This window comes from Bactrocera tryoni, chromosome 2 (genome assembly GCF_016617805.1).
Source record: "Bactrocera tryoni isolate S06 chromosome 2, CSIRO_BtryS06_freeze2, whole genome shotgun sequence".
NCBI classification, from domain to species: Eukaryota; Metazoa; Arthropoda; class Insecta; order Diptera; family Tephritidae; genus Bactrocera; species Bactrocera tryoni.
Window position 1 is genome coordinate 41,397,865 of NC_052500.1, and position 15,656 is coordinate 41,413,520.

General features: G+C 35.3%; 1 protein-coding gene and 1 long non-coding RNA gene across 2 annotated transcripts; one reads left to right on the forward strand and one right to left on the reverse strand.

Annotated features, from left to right (window-relative positions):
• The first annotated feature begins 6,445 nt into the window (after positions 1-6,445).
• Positions 6,446-7,280, forward strand: LOC120769484. The gene is made up of 3 exons (XM_040096511.1): positions 6,446-6,583; positions 6,648-6,804; positions 6,861-7,280. The coding sequence occupies exons 2-3, from the start codon at positions 6,791-6,793 to the stop codon at positions 7,168-7,170; spliced, it is 324 nt and encodes a 107-aa protein (XP_039952445.1). The 5' UTR covers positions 6,446-6,583; positions 6,648-6,790; the 3' UTR covers positions 7,171-7,280.
• A 687-nt stretch (positions 7,281-7,967) lies between these two features.
• Positions 7,968-8,929, reverse strand: LOC120769377. Its single transcript, XR_005704840.1, has 2 exons — positions 8,420-8,929; positions 7,968-8,359 (listed from the first exon to the last, which is right to left on the reverse strand). It is a non-coding gene; the product is annotated as an uncharacterized LOC120769377 (long non-coding RNA).
• Positions 8,930-15,656: the final 6,727 nt, after the last annotated feature.

Genomic DNA, 15,656 nt, shown 5'->3' on the forward strand with positions numbered 1-15,656 from the left:
TTTTCTCTAAAGAAACACTTAGGGGCAATTTAAAAGCGGAATGAGCTGTGCGTCCACCTGCTAATAAAGTTGCAGCGATACCTGGCGACGCCACTGCTAAGGCTAGCTATCCCTGAGACCTTACTTTTGCTAATATAAGATAAGTAATGAAGGTCTTGCCGGTCCCACCGCGAGCATCCAAAAAAAAAGTTCTTCCTTCATTGAAACGAACACTTTGCAGAACACCATTATACGCTGTCACCTGGTCATTAACTAATCTTGGTTCATTTTGCATAATATACTCATTTAATTCATTTATATCATATGGTTTTCTCAATGCTACTTCTAACGGGTCCAAAAGCGAATAATTTCTTTTTAATGCAGGAAGCCCAAAATCAGTTAGGAATTTGTCACAAATCTCATGAATTTTATCTTTAATTATGATTAGTCCTTCATTGTATACATCATCATTATATGCTAATGTCATATCCTGATTCTCATTACGCAGTCTGTTTAATATATCTTCACATAAAGCATTACGAAATTTATTCCATAACTCTAGGGGGTCAGATGGTTGGCAAAATATAACGATGATGGCGGTAAATAATTCCCTTAATTTTGTAGCTGACTCGGATATGACAGCATCGGACATGGTATTTTGCCAATGTTCATCTCCCTCCAGTACCCCTAATTCCTTGCGAGCGCCTTGATAAGTTTGGAAAATAACACCATTCACGGTCCTTAGATGTTCAAATGACACTGGACCGCGAACATATTGCAGTAACATCCTTAAATAAAAACATTCAGTTTGAGTTGGATGAATGTTGTAAACACGGCCTAAAGTTGTGTCTTTTTTCACACCGGGATGTCCTTCAACATCTTGCCCACGTTTTCTTCGAGAAAATGAATTTTTTTGCCACACATAATACTGAGGAACTTCGTGATATAAAAGGGTTTTTGCAAAATCGTCGCTTCTGCAAAGATCAAAGAACGCTGTAAGTGTCGTTGATGAAGGATTGTCAACACGATCTGGGAGATTTTCATTATTATAAAAATAAACTCTTTGTCCATTTTCCAAATGAACTGCTAAATGAACTACTGCCGGAAAACATTCATGAATAGAAAATTGGAAACGCTTCCGAGGAACTTATATAGCGACTATTTAGGTATTTTTCTACTTCATCGTTATTCATTTGTAACGAAAATGTGGCTTGTTCAGAACCTTTATGAATATACTTACAGATGTACTTAATAGCTTTGACCGATTGACAAAACTTTACGTTAATGTGTGCATTAAAAATTCGTGATAGCACTGGATTACAGGGAACCACCCAACGATTATCCACGCTCATTTCTGTACCTTTGACACGAATTACTGCTGTGTTTCCACCATTATCTGGAGACCTTCGTCTGTAGGTTGGGTAACCGTCATCACCGGTTTGTGTTTCCGAAATAAAATGTTTAGGGTACTTTTTAGAACAAACGTTTTATTTCATACATGGTGACGCAGGAATATGAAATCCGCGAGGACCATGTATCATATTTTTTATGACAATATTATGAAGAATTTGATCTTGTTGTTTGTCAGGTATTTCCGATATTATTGCATCTATAGAATCTGGTTGTACTTTGTTAGCCAGCCACAATAAAATGTGGGCGTGAGGTAAACCTCTTTTTTGCCATTCTACGCTGTAAACAAAAGCTTTCGATGGTCCAAAAATATTCTTCTTCGTTAGTAGGTCTATCATTTTCTTGAGTTTTAAATGAAATACTCTAGAAACCAAATCATGTCTGTCGTAAGAATGTTGATTAGGTAATAACTCAATTTTTATTTCCGGCCATTCTGAGTTACATGTAAATGTAATGAAGAGATCAGCTCTTCCAAATTTCCTGAGATATGTCATAGCATCTAGACTTTTTTCATTCATGAATCTGGGGGATCCTGTAAATGACGACGGCAATATAACGTGCTGGCCAGTATTAGAAGCGTTTATATTCCCATTATTTACGACGGCAGCTTTTAAATAAATGTATTCTTCTGCTCTCAATTTTTTTTTATTTCTTTTGATGAAGTCAAGCCTCTCTGAAATCATTTTTGCCGCCATATCAACACAATATTGGTTGAATAATCCTTTGAAATAATGTATGCTGTTAAAGTCATTTATTCTCACCATGAGTCTAAATGCATAAAACTGCATACATGATACTGTTTTAGATCTAGCAGTAGTATCCTGCTGTGGAATATTAATACAGTATCCGTCGTTTCCAAAGGGAAATATTAAGGGATATTAAAGCGGGTCATAAGATCTATGAGTTTCAGAAACTCGTTGAAGTCGACCATCTCTCTCAGTCAACACAATATCTCGGGGACCTTTGTCTTCGTCTGCTACTGGCGCATTATACCGACCTCGACGCTCTTTGGGCGGTTTCACATCAGCATGAATAATAAGTTTTAAATCATTGGGCGTTCTATTTTCCAGATTGTACTTAAAACTTTTAATATACGTATTATGATCGTGAAGATATGTTTGGAGAACGTCGATAGGATCGATTTGCAAGCTAGGGTTTAAATTTGAGCGCAAAGATATCTGATCTGAATGGGAAACAAAATATATTTGCAAAAATTCGGGTTGCGCCCTTTCAGCTGGAAGTAAGTCACCGATCAAATGATAAACTTACCCTTGGACTTTAAAAGTGGGCATAAAGTTTCCCTCACGAATTTCTTTGGCACCAAATGAAGTCATCTGAAATAGTGTATTATATTGTTTTGAGTGATTTAAGAAATGCTTTGATGATGGATGTGAGCCTGATATCAGTTCTTTTAAAACTGATGTAGGTTGCGGAATTATAGGTATATATACTTTGCCACCACTACAACACAGACCAGGAGCTTCCGCCGCCCATTTTTTTGCTTGGCATAAGTTGCAAATTTTATCCATTCTACCAATATCAATATCATTTAACTCAGTATAGTCAAGGGTGCAATCATAAATAAACGCAGCATTCAATAAATTACTGCTCTGAACTCGTTGCCTGCGAGTTCTATTCCTTGCTGATCGGGCATTTTGCTGTGCTAATCGATGGGATCGTTCAGCGCTTGATTCCTGATTGCGGCCAGCCAAAGTTCGGGAATTCCGTGAGGCCAAACGTTAAGAACGTTCAGCGCTTGATTTCCGTTGTCGGTTCGCCAAAGTTCGGAAATTTTGTGAGGCAAGACGCTGCGAACGTTCAACGCTCGATTCCCTAGCACGATTTTGTACACTGATTGCTCGTTGAGTACCCAATCTATGCATATTCTCATCCTCAGTTTCATTGCTGCTCAAAACCCGCAGTCGCTTTGCAGTAGCAGTCTGCCGAGAAAGCTGAGTTCTTTTTCTAGGCATTATAGTGACAAAGAAAAAACGTAGAAAATTAATAATAAGAATGTAGAAAAAAGAAATGTAAAATTAACTGAATATTATGTCAAAAGAATTACGATAAAACGAAAATAAGGTAAACTAACCTATTTATTTAATTAATAATCTAAATGAAAACAAAAAAAGGATTAACTACTATGAAACTATTAGAAACAAAGTAATATACTAAAACAAAAAAATATCTACTATATAGAAAACAACTACAAAATGAAAATGTGTTTAAAAAGTATTATTACGATGATAATATATCGCAAAAACAAATTAGCGCTGCGTTCGACCGTTCAGTACGGAGCCGACCGCGTGAGTGATAGCAGAAACAGTGGAGAACATAGAACGTAGGCTATTGCCATTGCCAAATCTGTATGTGGGCATTTGTTATCATAACATAATCATTTGCGCAAAGGCGTAGGGTAGGTAGATTCGAGCTGATGCAGCGCATGCTTTGAGCTCTTGAAAATTTTATTTTATCATATTACGAAATGCCGTCGGGTGGGTAGCTGATGTAGCGCACGTTTTGAGCTCTTGAACTCCTTAAATCTTTTATGTGGAAAACAAAAAAGGATAAAGATCATTTTGTTTACAAATGTATTTCTGGGAAAAATAAGATAATAAGAAAAGGATAAAGATCCTTTTTTTACAAATGTATTTTTGAGAAAATAAGAATTCATATTTTTGGACTACTATATAATAATTGTGGAATAAATTTTATATACCAATTAAAATAACAAATTTAAAATGAGAAATGATATTTTATTTATTGTATAAGTTTATTAAATTAAAGACTTCGCTCATTCCCAACCCGATTTGCATAATTATTCTGTAAATTAACAATATTAAACTACATACTAATTTTTTGGAAAAATGTTATTTTGAAAATGTGCTTTATTTTCATAATATAACACAACACAACCGTCTTAATACTCGCTCTTCTAAATTTCATATTACCGAAATGAAAATGCCGTCGGCAAATGTGTAAATGAGATATGTTGTCTCTTCGAAATTTTCATAAACGCTTTCGCAGCGCAAGGAACGGAAGCCCTCAAAGATAAATAATTTCCCCCGTTTTTTACACATTTACCACTGTTTCTCCGCTCGCAGCGTGATGCTATATAGCCTATAGCCTTCCACGATAAATGGACTATCCCACACAAAAAGAATTATTCAATTCGAACCAGTAGTTTCGGAGATTAGCGCGTTCAAACAAACAAACAAACTCTTCAGCTTTATAATATTAGTATAGATATTCGAAAAGAGGGCAACTGGCCAACGTTTGGTCTGACGTTTACATGTGTAGTTAGCAACCAGCTGATCATGCGCATCCACACCAGCTTTTGTTTTATTATAGTGAAGTATTATTTCAGGTTTTTTTCTGTCACCCTCATCAACAAGTGGAGAATGGTGAAGGGAGCTCAATGCTACAACAAATTTATATTGTTTTGGGACGTACGATACAATAGTTACATTCTCCGTAAATACAAATTTGCTTTCTGAAATGTTCTTTTCCTTCATGTCGACAATTTCTCCTGGCAAAAAAAGCTTATTTTTACTCACTGTACCGACTAAAGTAATGTTCCTGCGAAGTAGCTGAACGGCGAGATTGTACGTCGTAAAAAAGTTATCGCAAGTAATAGTGTGACCTCTGGGAAGGGGTTTTGATAGGGATAGAACAACACGTTCACCTAAAAATATTTGTATAGAGACGGTTTATTTATACTGTACTTAGGTTTGAGACATACAAAAAGCCAATTTATAAATGCACTACCTTGGTTCCTTTCCGGTTGCGTATTTCTTGCCCGTCCTAAATAAACTTCCATGCTCCAGGCATACTTGCTTTTTGAATCACATAGAGCCCATATTTTTAAGCCGTATTTTGCGGGCTTCGACGGAATGTACTGCCTGAAGCTGCAACGACCACGAAAAGGTACTAACTGCTCATCTATTGTTACATTTTCTTGTAAGTGATAATATGACCTGAGCTGCCGATTCCATTGATCCCAAATTTTTTTTATAGGTGCCAATTTATCACGCTGTCTTCTCTCATCCCTGTCTGCAGCGGAGTCAAAACGAAGGCATCGTGATATGTTCATAAGTCTTTCCAAGCTCATTGTGGCCCGAAAAATTGGTTTGCCATTATTTTCATCCCACAAATGAATTAGACTTTCATTGTGCGATTTGTATACTCCTGCTAAGATTTGCAATGCCATGTATGCTTCCAATTCTATAAGGTCTATAATTTTCCAACTGTCTGATGTTGCTCATTTCTACCACTATGTTTTTTATACTTGAGGGCATGAAAATATCAAAAGAGGATTTTGTATCTGTGACCATAGAAATAGCACACTTTGATGGGCCAGGACTTCGACATAAAAATTGATTTCGAGGACTTTTGCCTCTTGAAATTGGAAGTGGCTGATCATGCCATATTATGCTCTTATCTTTCGATAAAATATTTGGCAAATTGACTTCTTCTGTCGCATTGCTACCTTCAAAACCGACATCTACTTCACTTTCACTGGATGAAGTATTTGAATCGTCCGTTTCATTTTCTGCGATAGGTACAAAGTCTTCATCGCTATCATTTTCGTCGAAAATATCCTCAGCATCAGAATTAATAATTTGGTGTATTTCTTCAATACTTAGTTTCTTTTCAAAAACAAAAATATAAAAATGTGTAACAGCAACATAAACATAGTAAATTAAATAACTTGACTTACTCTCTTCCTTTCGGACATTGTAGAAATATATATTTAGCAATCACTTTCTTTATAAAAACTTTGATAAGCTCCTTACTGCGCGACAAAAAATTACTAACTAAGCAAACAATCGACACTTATGCCGGAATTACATGTGCAGAATTCTGCGTGCAGAAAAAAAATTTGTACTGATTTGACAGTTCAAATTCTGCACCTCAATGCAGATCTGCACGGCATGTGAAATTTGAATTTCTGTGCGCAGAGGCAGTGCTGACAACATTCAAATAATTAATTTTTGAGCAAAGTCCGGCAACATTTTAAATTGCGCTCAGCTGTTCAGTGAAAATAAACAAAAGATATAAAAAAATGGAAGAAACATTGATTGAATTTGTTGGCGAAACCGGTTCCTATATGAAAAAAGTCTTGGGAATTATAAAAATAGCTACCTGTGGGACGCCAAATTTCAGGAGCTATTTGAGAAATTGCATATTCCAGGTAAATCTTTAATTTTATAACCTAACAGAAAATTTATATTTATTCATGTTTTGAATGTTTTTAGGTGAGAAGCTAAAGGCCCGTTGGCGGACCTTACGAGATAAATTTTACAAAGACTTAAAAAAGAGACCATCAGGAAGCGGTGTGTATTCGCCACACAAAAAGTGAAAGTGGATAGAGAGCTTAAAGTTTTTAAAGGACGTTGAAATGGACAACTTGAAGTAGGTTTTGTATAATCTTGTTTTATTTGTATAATTTATTGTATATGCATTTTCAGCACACAAGGCAATTATGGCACCGTAACGACAGAAGGTGACGACTCCTTCCTCAGCGACTTTGGTGAATCCGCCTGTAGCAGTGTCAATTTAAATATCTTTTCTCAATCACCACTGACGCAGACGCAGACGCAGACACAGACACAGACTGGACGGAAACGTAAAATTGAGGAATTACTTGAAAGCTCGAATAGAGACTTTCAAAGAGTGACGTCGTTAGCCGAGGAAATATTGGTCGGTGGCACGGAGAGATCCGCAATTCAATTTTTTTTTTTGAAAGCCTTGCCAAGCAGGCGGATGGAGCTAATTTAAATAGCCTGGAAATGTCGGAGTTACAACTCCAAATTTCTCAAACATTCCACCAATTTTTTGTGAATCGTAGAAAATAAGTTTTTCATTAACATCTTTTATAACATTTAGCATTTCAAATAAAAGCCCATTCATTTCAAATATATAAAAAAGTACAAAGTTATTTATTTATTTTGTAGTTGTTGTTTTTGTTATTTTAGCGCAAACAATTTTGAGGAATACAAATCCATACAGGTTACGTCGAACCGACATATTTATTTTATAATACATTTATTCAATTATTTACTTATTTATTAAAGAAGAGATAATTTTTAAGAAGATCTCGGGTATCAAAAGCACTTCGTCTTGCGTTAGCGCTTGATAATATCGTAATCTGATGTAATGGCGCTACAAATTGTCTCCACTGCCCTTCAATTAGAATGCCACTTTCATTTATGTGGTCAACGAAGTTATTGGGACAATAGAATTCGGCGTTATGGAGCTTTACAAAATTATGTAAAATTAATGTAGCTCTAACTGTGGTATTGGCATTTTCGGGAAACATATTCAAAGAATTATTGAGAACTCGCCATCTAGCCACTAAAATGCCAAATTATTTTCAATTGTAACCCGCGCTCTGGATAAACATTTATTGACGTGGTCTTTGTTTGCTTCCAAACACTTTCCCGGATATGGCCTCATCAAATGTTTTGTCAACAGAAAAGCAGCATCTCCCACATAATAAAATGGGAATTTTATCGCACTACGTGGAAGATTTTCTGCTTCTGGTAGGTTCATTGTTCCGTTTAATATTCTATTTCCAAAACCACTGATTTTTAACACTCTGCCATCACTTTGGCTTCCGTAAGCTCCAATGTCTACTGCGGTAAATGTATATTTGCTATCACAAACGGCTAACAACACAATACTAAAATATTGCTTATAATTAAAATACAGTGATCCGGATTTTCGCGAACACTTGATTTGGACATGTTTGCCGTCAACAGCTCCTACAACATGAGGCATTCCTGTCTTGATGTTAAATGAATCGGCTATTTGCCTCCACTCATGTTCATTTGGTTGCGCCAAGTATATTCCTGAAAGTTCATCCCAAATGGCTGCGGATGTTTCCAATAAAATTTTGCCAATTGTTGATACTCCTACTCGAAAAGCCCAAGCCAACATCAGGCGGCAAACTCCATGGGCCAAATATCTATTGTTGATGAACATATGTATTTATTTATTATAAAATTTACAAACAAAATGTACTTACACTAATGTTATTGCCAGGCGACATTCTGCTGTTATTGGACGACGTAAGTATATGAAACTGTTTTGCTATACACCTTTTAATTAAGCTTAGAAGCTTAAATTGATCCACTTGCATTCGAGTAGCCTTTTGGAACTGAAAGGAATCATTGTTTTTTATATATGTATATAGATGAATAAATTATTGAAAAAACCATGCAGCTCTCTCTCATTTTCCGCATATATAGGAATCGTCCACACCCGTGTTTTTTATCACTTATCGCGCACAAGCTTAAAATATTAATTAATTTCTTTTTGGCAACTAGAAGTAAAAGCAATTGTTGCAATCTTTTTTTCTTTCCACTTCCATTTTAAAATTTTTAAATTTCAATTTCAATTATTTATTGCAATCAACTGATTGTCAAAATTTACTGCACATGTGTTTTGGCTGGAAAAAATAGTGCAGATCTGCATGCAGAATATCTGTACATGTAATTCCGGCATTACTCTTTGCACAGGTGTATAAAACGGGAGTTACCCTTTTTCGAAAAGGCTATAAATTTATCGAGAATATATAAACATAGAGCTGTGCAAAATATACTCGATTTCCGATAACTAGCTTTCTTTGTCGGCGTTCTTGATCGAGTGATGTAATAATAAACAGCAAAATGTTTCAAAATACTAGGTGGGTCAAATTGACCCAACAACGTAATAAGTGTAATAAAATTACATTTGGTTTCCTCCAGCAACATAAAAAACAGATATTATTTTAATTTTCATATTTATCTATTCCTTTTACTGCAGTTAACAAATAGAAGAAGAATCAATACAATACGACTAGACTAACACGCGAATTTCGACGAGTTTTACTGAAAATTAGGTCAAATTGACTCAAACATAGCAGAAGGTTTAAATAAAGCAAACTAATATTCCTTTTATTGATTCAAAAGATATAAACATACATAAAGCACAAGAAATATTTATTAAATATTGTTATATTTTGAATAGGCCATACGAGCAGTTCGTAGCTTAAGATTTTCGTCGTAGGAAATCGAATGCACCATTCTGATACCTGCAATATTCGGTATATCCTTCCATTTTTGAAATAAAGTTGGAGATATCTCGGAAATTGTATCAGCTCCAATATATAAAATTTTAATTCCAGTAATGTGCTCTTGCGCACAATTGTAAAAAGAGAATGCATCGTTTAAAACATTTTTTTTTTTCATTCATATTTTTCTTTTCACAACTGCTCTAACGCCATCGACTGCACCTTTACCATGTGACGTTGCAAAATAGTTCCACTCAAGTTTTTTACAACCAAATTCGGCCAGTAAATCAGGTAAACTCCAAGCAATAAACTGATTTTTAAATTGACTGCTACTTTCGTCTGAGAAAACGAAAATACTTTCAAATTCGCCATGCTGTTTTTTATCTCTTGAATAAGCTTCGTTATGAAAACGTAAACATCGATTTTGCTGTGATTTAAACTATCACTAATTACTGCAAACGACTTAGTTTCATTAAACATCCAGGCTACGCAAGTAAAAATGGAAACTTGCTTATAGTTGAAATGTGCGCTTTGAATTTCATTTTGGCTCACCAGCCTATACTTTTCCGCAAAATCTATTTGTAGGACAAGTAGAATCTCATGCTACACCACAGTTACAATCTAAAACAATATCACTAAAAAATCGGGGTTGTGACCTACACCTTACGGCTATATACTGTCCACCTCGTTTTAAAATTACAGAAATCGAATTTAAAGACTTTTTTGGAACACTAGGTCAACGATTTCTAGCAGGAAGAGATTACAACGCAAACAACACGTACTGGGGCTCACGTCTTATTAATCCGAAAGGACGACAGCTGTATCAAACTGTTATAAATAGGCACAATAACCTTGAAATAATATCTCCCGGTAAGCCGACATATTGGCCTAGTGATCGTAAGAAAATACCAGATTTAATTGATTTTGCTGTAATCAAATATATAGATAAATCGCATATAATAGCTGATACATGTACTGATCTATCTTCTGATCATTCTCCTGTACTAATAAGGTTATTTGAACAACCCATATTCGTTAATCCAAAAGTGGGTTTAACTTCTTATAAAACGAATTGGCTAAAATATAAAAAATACGTCAGTAGCCACATTAATATTGAGTACAAAATAAATACAGGAAGTGATATCGACGAAAGTATAAGAGAAGAACACCAAACAAAAGATATAATCCGCTTCGCTTCAGAAAAACCTCTAATAGAGAAATAGAAACGCTTGTAAATGAAAAAAGGCGTGCAAGACGTGAATGGCAGATAAATCGCTCCTCCTCCACTCAGCTTCAATTGAAAGCTGCGGTACGTAAATTAAAAAAAGCGCTCAAACGTTAGGAAGAATTGAACACCGAAATGTACATAAAGAAGCTGTGTCCAAATTCAAACAAGCAAAATTCCCTTTGGAAAGCCCAAAAGTCCATGAAGACACCAACTGACTCCAACATGCCAATACCAGACTCGGGTGGAAATTGGCCTCGAAGTGAAGAGGAAAAGGCAAATTGTTTTGCAAATCACCTAGAAAAGGTATTTCAACCCAATTTGCCAAAGAATAACTTTAAGCTGTCAATCTTACCCAACACAGCTAAAGAGTCGCTCGAGTCTCTTAAGACCTCACCTTCTGAAATTATTGGTATCATCAAAGAACTTAATCCAAAAAAGGCGCCGGGATAAGATAATATTTCCCCAAAAATGCTACTTGAGTTACCAATTATTGCTGTAGAGGTGCTCTCTTTGCTCGTCAATGCTATTCTTAGTTTCGGATACTATCCAATTTCATGGAAAAAGTCGCAGATTATCTTGATAGATAAACCTGGGAAAGACTTAACACAGCCGTCTTCAAGCAGACCAATCAGTCTTCTACCCTGTCTTTCAAAAGTATTTGAAAAAGTATTACTATCAAAGATTACTCCTTTTCTCCATGAAAATAATACAATACGAATGCATCAATTCGGTTTTCGTGCGAAACATGGTACAATAGAGCAAGTAAATAGAATTACAAACGAAATAAGGAGAGCATTTGAGCACAGGGAGTACTGTTCAGCAATATTTTTAGATGTAGCTCAGACGTTTGATAAGATGTGGCACGAAGGTCTTTTATACAAGATTAAAAAAATTCTATCTTTACAACTGTATTAAACATTGGAGTCTTATTTAAAAAATAGACGATTTATGGTAAAATTGGGAGATTTCATATCTGATGAACGACAGATAAGGCCTGGTGTACCCCAGGGCAGTGTGTTAGGCCCAACACTATACATCATATATACAGCAGAACTTCCAACAGCTAATAATGTATTAACTTCAACTTTTGCGGATGACACAGCTATAGTGGGCCGTAACAAATGCCACATTTTAGCATCACGAATATTAGCGAAGCATTTAAGTTCTGTCGAAGAATGGCTAGCGAACTGGCTTTGGTACTGGTTGACGATTCTGTGGAAATGCTCATATAGATGTGATGTTTTTATTGTTTTTTTGTTTGAAGAAATGAAATTTTCAAATGATGTCTACAAACATGAATTTTTAACAAATACTTATAATTTGAAATGTGAAATATAATTTTTGTTTTCATGAGTTGTATTGGATTCTAACATAAAGAAGTGAAAAGTTACCTATGTCCTTACCCTGGTTCTAAGCTACCTGCCCACCAATTTTCAGCCAAATCTATTCAGCTGTTCTTGAGTTATAAATGGTGTAACAAACAACAACTTTCTTTTATATATATAGATGTGAGGTTTTTTTTTATTTGGTAATTTGGTATTTTTTTTTGAAGAAATGTAATTCTCAGATGATTTCTACAAACATGAATTTTTAACAAATACTTATAATTTGAAATATGAAATATAATTTTAGTTTTTATGAGTTGTATTGGACTCTAATATAGAGAAATGAAAAGTAGCCTACGTCCTTACCCTGGTTCTAAGCTTCCTTCCCACCAATTTTCAGCCAAATCGGTTCAGCCGTTCTTGAGTTATAAATGGTGTAACTAACAACTTTGTTTTATATATATAGATTTCAAATAATTTTTTCTTTTCAATATTATTTTATTTAATGGATCTACTTTTTTTAAGCCTAACAATAAGAATTTATAAAATCTTAAATCTATTTAAAAACTAGGCAGGCTCGAGCAAGTGATTGAGCTGTTTTGGTGATACGGTGCTCTTTAATACGCAGGCATGTCGCTTCTTTTAAGGCGTGTTTGATCGCAGGAATTTACCAAAGCATTAGCAAAGGGTTTGGGTGATCTCGGAGTTTAGATATATATTTAATTCTGTATTCTTCTACATCTTTCTTTACAATATGAATTCCAAGGTCTTTATGGATATTTTCGTTAAGCATGTACCACGGTGAACACGTAACTTTTCTAAGCATTTTCGATTGAAACCTTTGTATTATATCAATATTAGTTCCACAGTTGCCCACAGTTGAATGCCATACATCCAAATCGGCTTTATGACCGCATTATATAAAAGCACTTTATTGTGTAGGCTAAGTTTGGAGTTTTTATTTAAAAGCCAATTTAAATTTGCAGCTCTAATCTTCATACATATTATTTTACTAGAGATGTGTTTTCTCCACGTGAGCCTTCTATCTAGGTGAATACCAAGATATGTTACTTCGTTCACTTGGGGTACTAAAATATTGTTTATTTTTACTGCCGGGCACATTTTTGGTCTAAGCGAAAATGTAACATGCTAACACTTCTGTTCACTGACATTTATACGCCAGTACGCTAGCCATTCCTCGACAGAACTTAAATGATCCGCTAATATTCTTGATGCCAGAATGAGGCAGTTGTTACGGCTCACTATGGCTGTGTCATCAGCAAAAGTTGATGTCAATACATTAGCTGTCGGAAGATCTGCTGTATGTATGATATTAGAGAGAGATATATGTATATATAGAGTGAAATTTCCTACTTTCACCATAAATTGAGTATTTTTTTAAATAAGACTCCAATGCTTTATACAATTCCAAAGGTCGAATTTTTTTAATCTTATATAAAAGGGCTTCATGCCACACTTTATCAAACGCCTGAGCTACATCTAGAAATACTGCTGAACAGTACTTCCTGTGCTCAAATGCTTTTGTTATTTCGTTTGTAATTCTATTTACTTGCTCTATCGTGGTATGTTTTTCACGAAACCCGAATTGGTGCGTTGGTATTATATTATTTTCGTGGAGGAAAGGAGTCATCTTTGATAGTAACACTTTTTCAAATATTTTAGAAAGACAGGGTAGAAGGTTGATCTGTCTGTATGAAGACGGATGTGTTAAGTCTTTCTCAGGTTTATCTATCAGGATAATCTGCGACTTTTTCCATAAAATTGGATAGTATCCGAAACTAAGAATAGCATTGAAGAGCAAAGAGAGCACCTCTACAGCAATAATTGGTAGCTCAATTAGCAGTTTTGGGAAAATATTATTCCAATAATTTCTGGAGGCGAAGTCTTAAAAGACTCTCGCGACTCTTTAGCTGTGTTGGTTAAAATTTACAGCTTAAAGTTGTTCTTTGGCAAATTGGGTTGAAATACCTTTTCTAGGTGATTTGCAAAACAATTTGCCTTTTCCTCTTCACTTCGAGCCCAATTTCCACCCAAGTCTCGTATGGGCATGTTGGAGTCAGTTGGTGGCTTCATGGGTTTTTGGGCTTTCCAAATTGAGTTTTGCTTGTTGGAATTTGGACACAGCTTCTTTATATACATTTCGGTGTTGAATTCTTCCTGACGTTTAAGCGCTTTTTTTTAATTTACGTGCAGCAGATTGCAATTAAAGCTGAGTGGAAGGGGAGCGATTTATCTGCCATTCATGTCTTGCACGCCTGTTTTCTTTTACAAGCTTTTCTATTTCACTGGGACCAAGCGGATTATAGTTTTTATTTTGTGTTGTTAAGACAGCTGCGCTGGTTATTATATCATTGACTTCTCTTATGCTTTCGTCAATATCTCTTTCTGTACTCAATATTAATGTGGCTACTGACGTATTTTTTATATTTTAGCCAATTCGTTTTATAAGAAGTTAAACCCACTTTTGGATTAACGAATATGGGTTGTTCACATAACTTTATTAGTACAGGAGAGTGATCAGAAGATAGATCAGCACATGTATCAGCTGCTATGTATGTGCGATTTATCTATATTTTTGATTACAGCAAAATCAATTAAATCTGGTATTTGCTTACGATCACTAGGCCAATATGTCGGCTTACTAGGAGATATTATTTCAAGGTTGTTGTCCCTATTTATAACAGTTTGATACAGCTGTCGTCCTTTCGGATTAATTAGTCGTGTGCTCCAATATGTGTGTTTTGCATTGTAATCTCCACCTGCTAGAAATCTATGGCCTAGTGTTCCAAAAAGTCTTTAAATTGGAAATCTGTAATTTTTAACCGAGGTGGGCAATATATGGCCGTCAGGTTTAAGCCCCCGCAGCAATTTTTTTATAGTTATTGTTGTAGCTTGTAATTGCGCTGTGGCATTAGATTCTAATGCGTGGTGATTTAATCGTTTTCTAACCAAAACTGCTGTTCCTTCATGTGCCTTTCCATCTGGGTGGTTTGTAACATAGAGCCTAAATCCCGATATAAAGAAATTGTTTTTGTTCGTAAGATGAGTTTCTGACAATAGCATTACATCAATATTATTTTTATTCAGAAATCTAATAAGCTCCAGTTTATGTTGGTTAACACCATTAGCATTCCTTAAACAAATGTTCAATACACTAATTTTTTACTTAAAAAAGTTTGCAACATTTGGTTTTGTGATTTGATTATCTCTTGAATCATATTTTGCATTGAAGCCATAAATTGAAGCCATAAATTGTCTCATCAAAATCATAGTTTCAACGCTTCCATTTGGTTGGCTTTGGGGCAATTGCATTTGTGCAGTATTGCCTTTAACCAGGTGTGCATACCTCCCTTGAGTAGCACTGTCTTTAAGATTAACTGGTTTTGAAAATGGACGGGGATTTCAATATTTTCATTAGGAGGTGTATTCAACATTTGGTTACCATGTGCTTGAATGCCCTGTGATAACTTTGATTTCAAATCTTTGTATACAGGGCAACCCCTGTAATTAGCAGTGTGATTTCCTCCACAATTGCTGCATTTTTTATTTAAATTCTCTTTTTTAAGAGTACATTTTGAAGTAGGATGTAGATCACCACACACCACACAGACACTGCGTAGAGTGCAATATGCTCTCG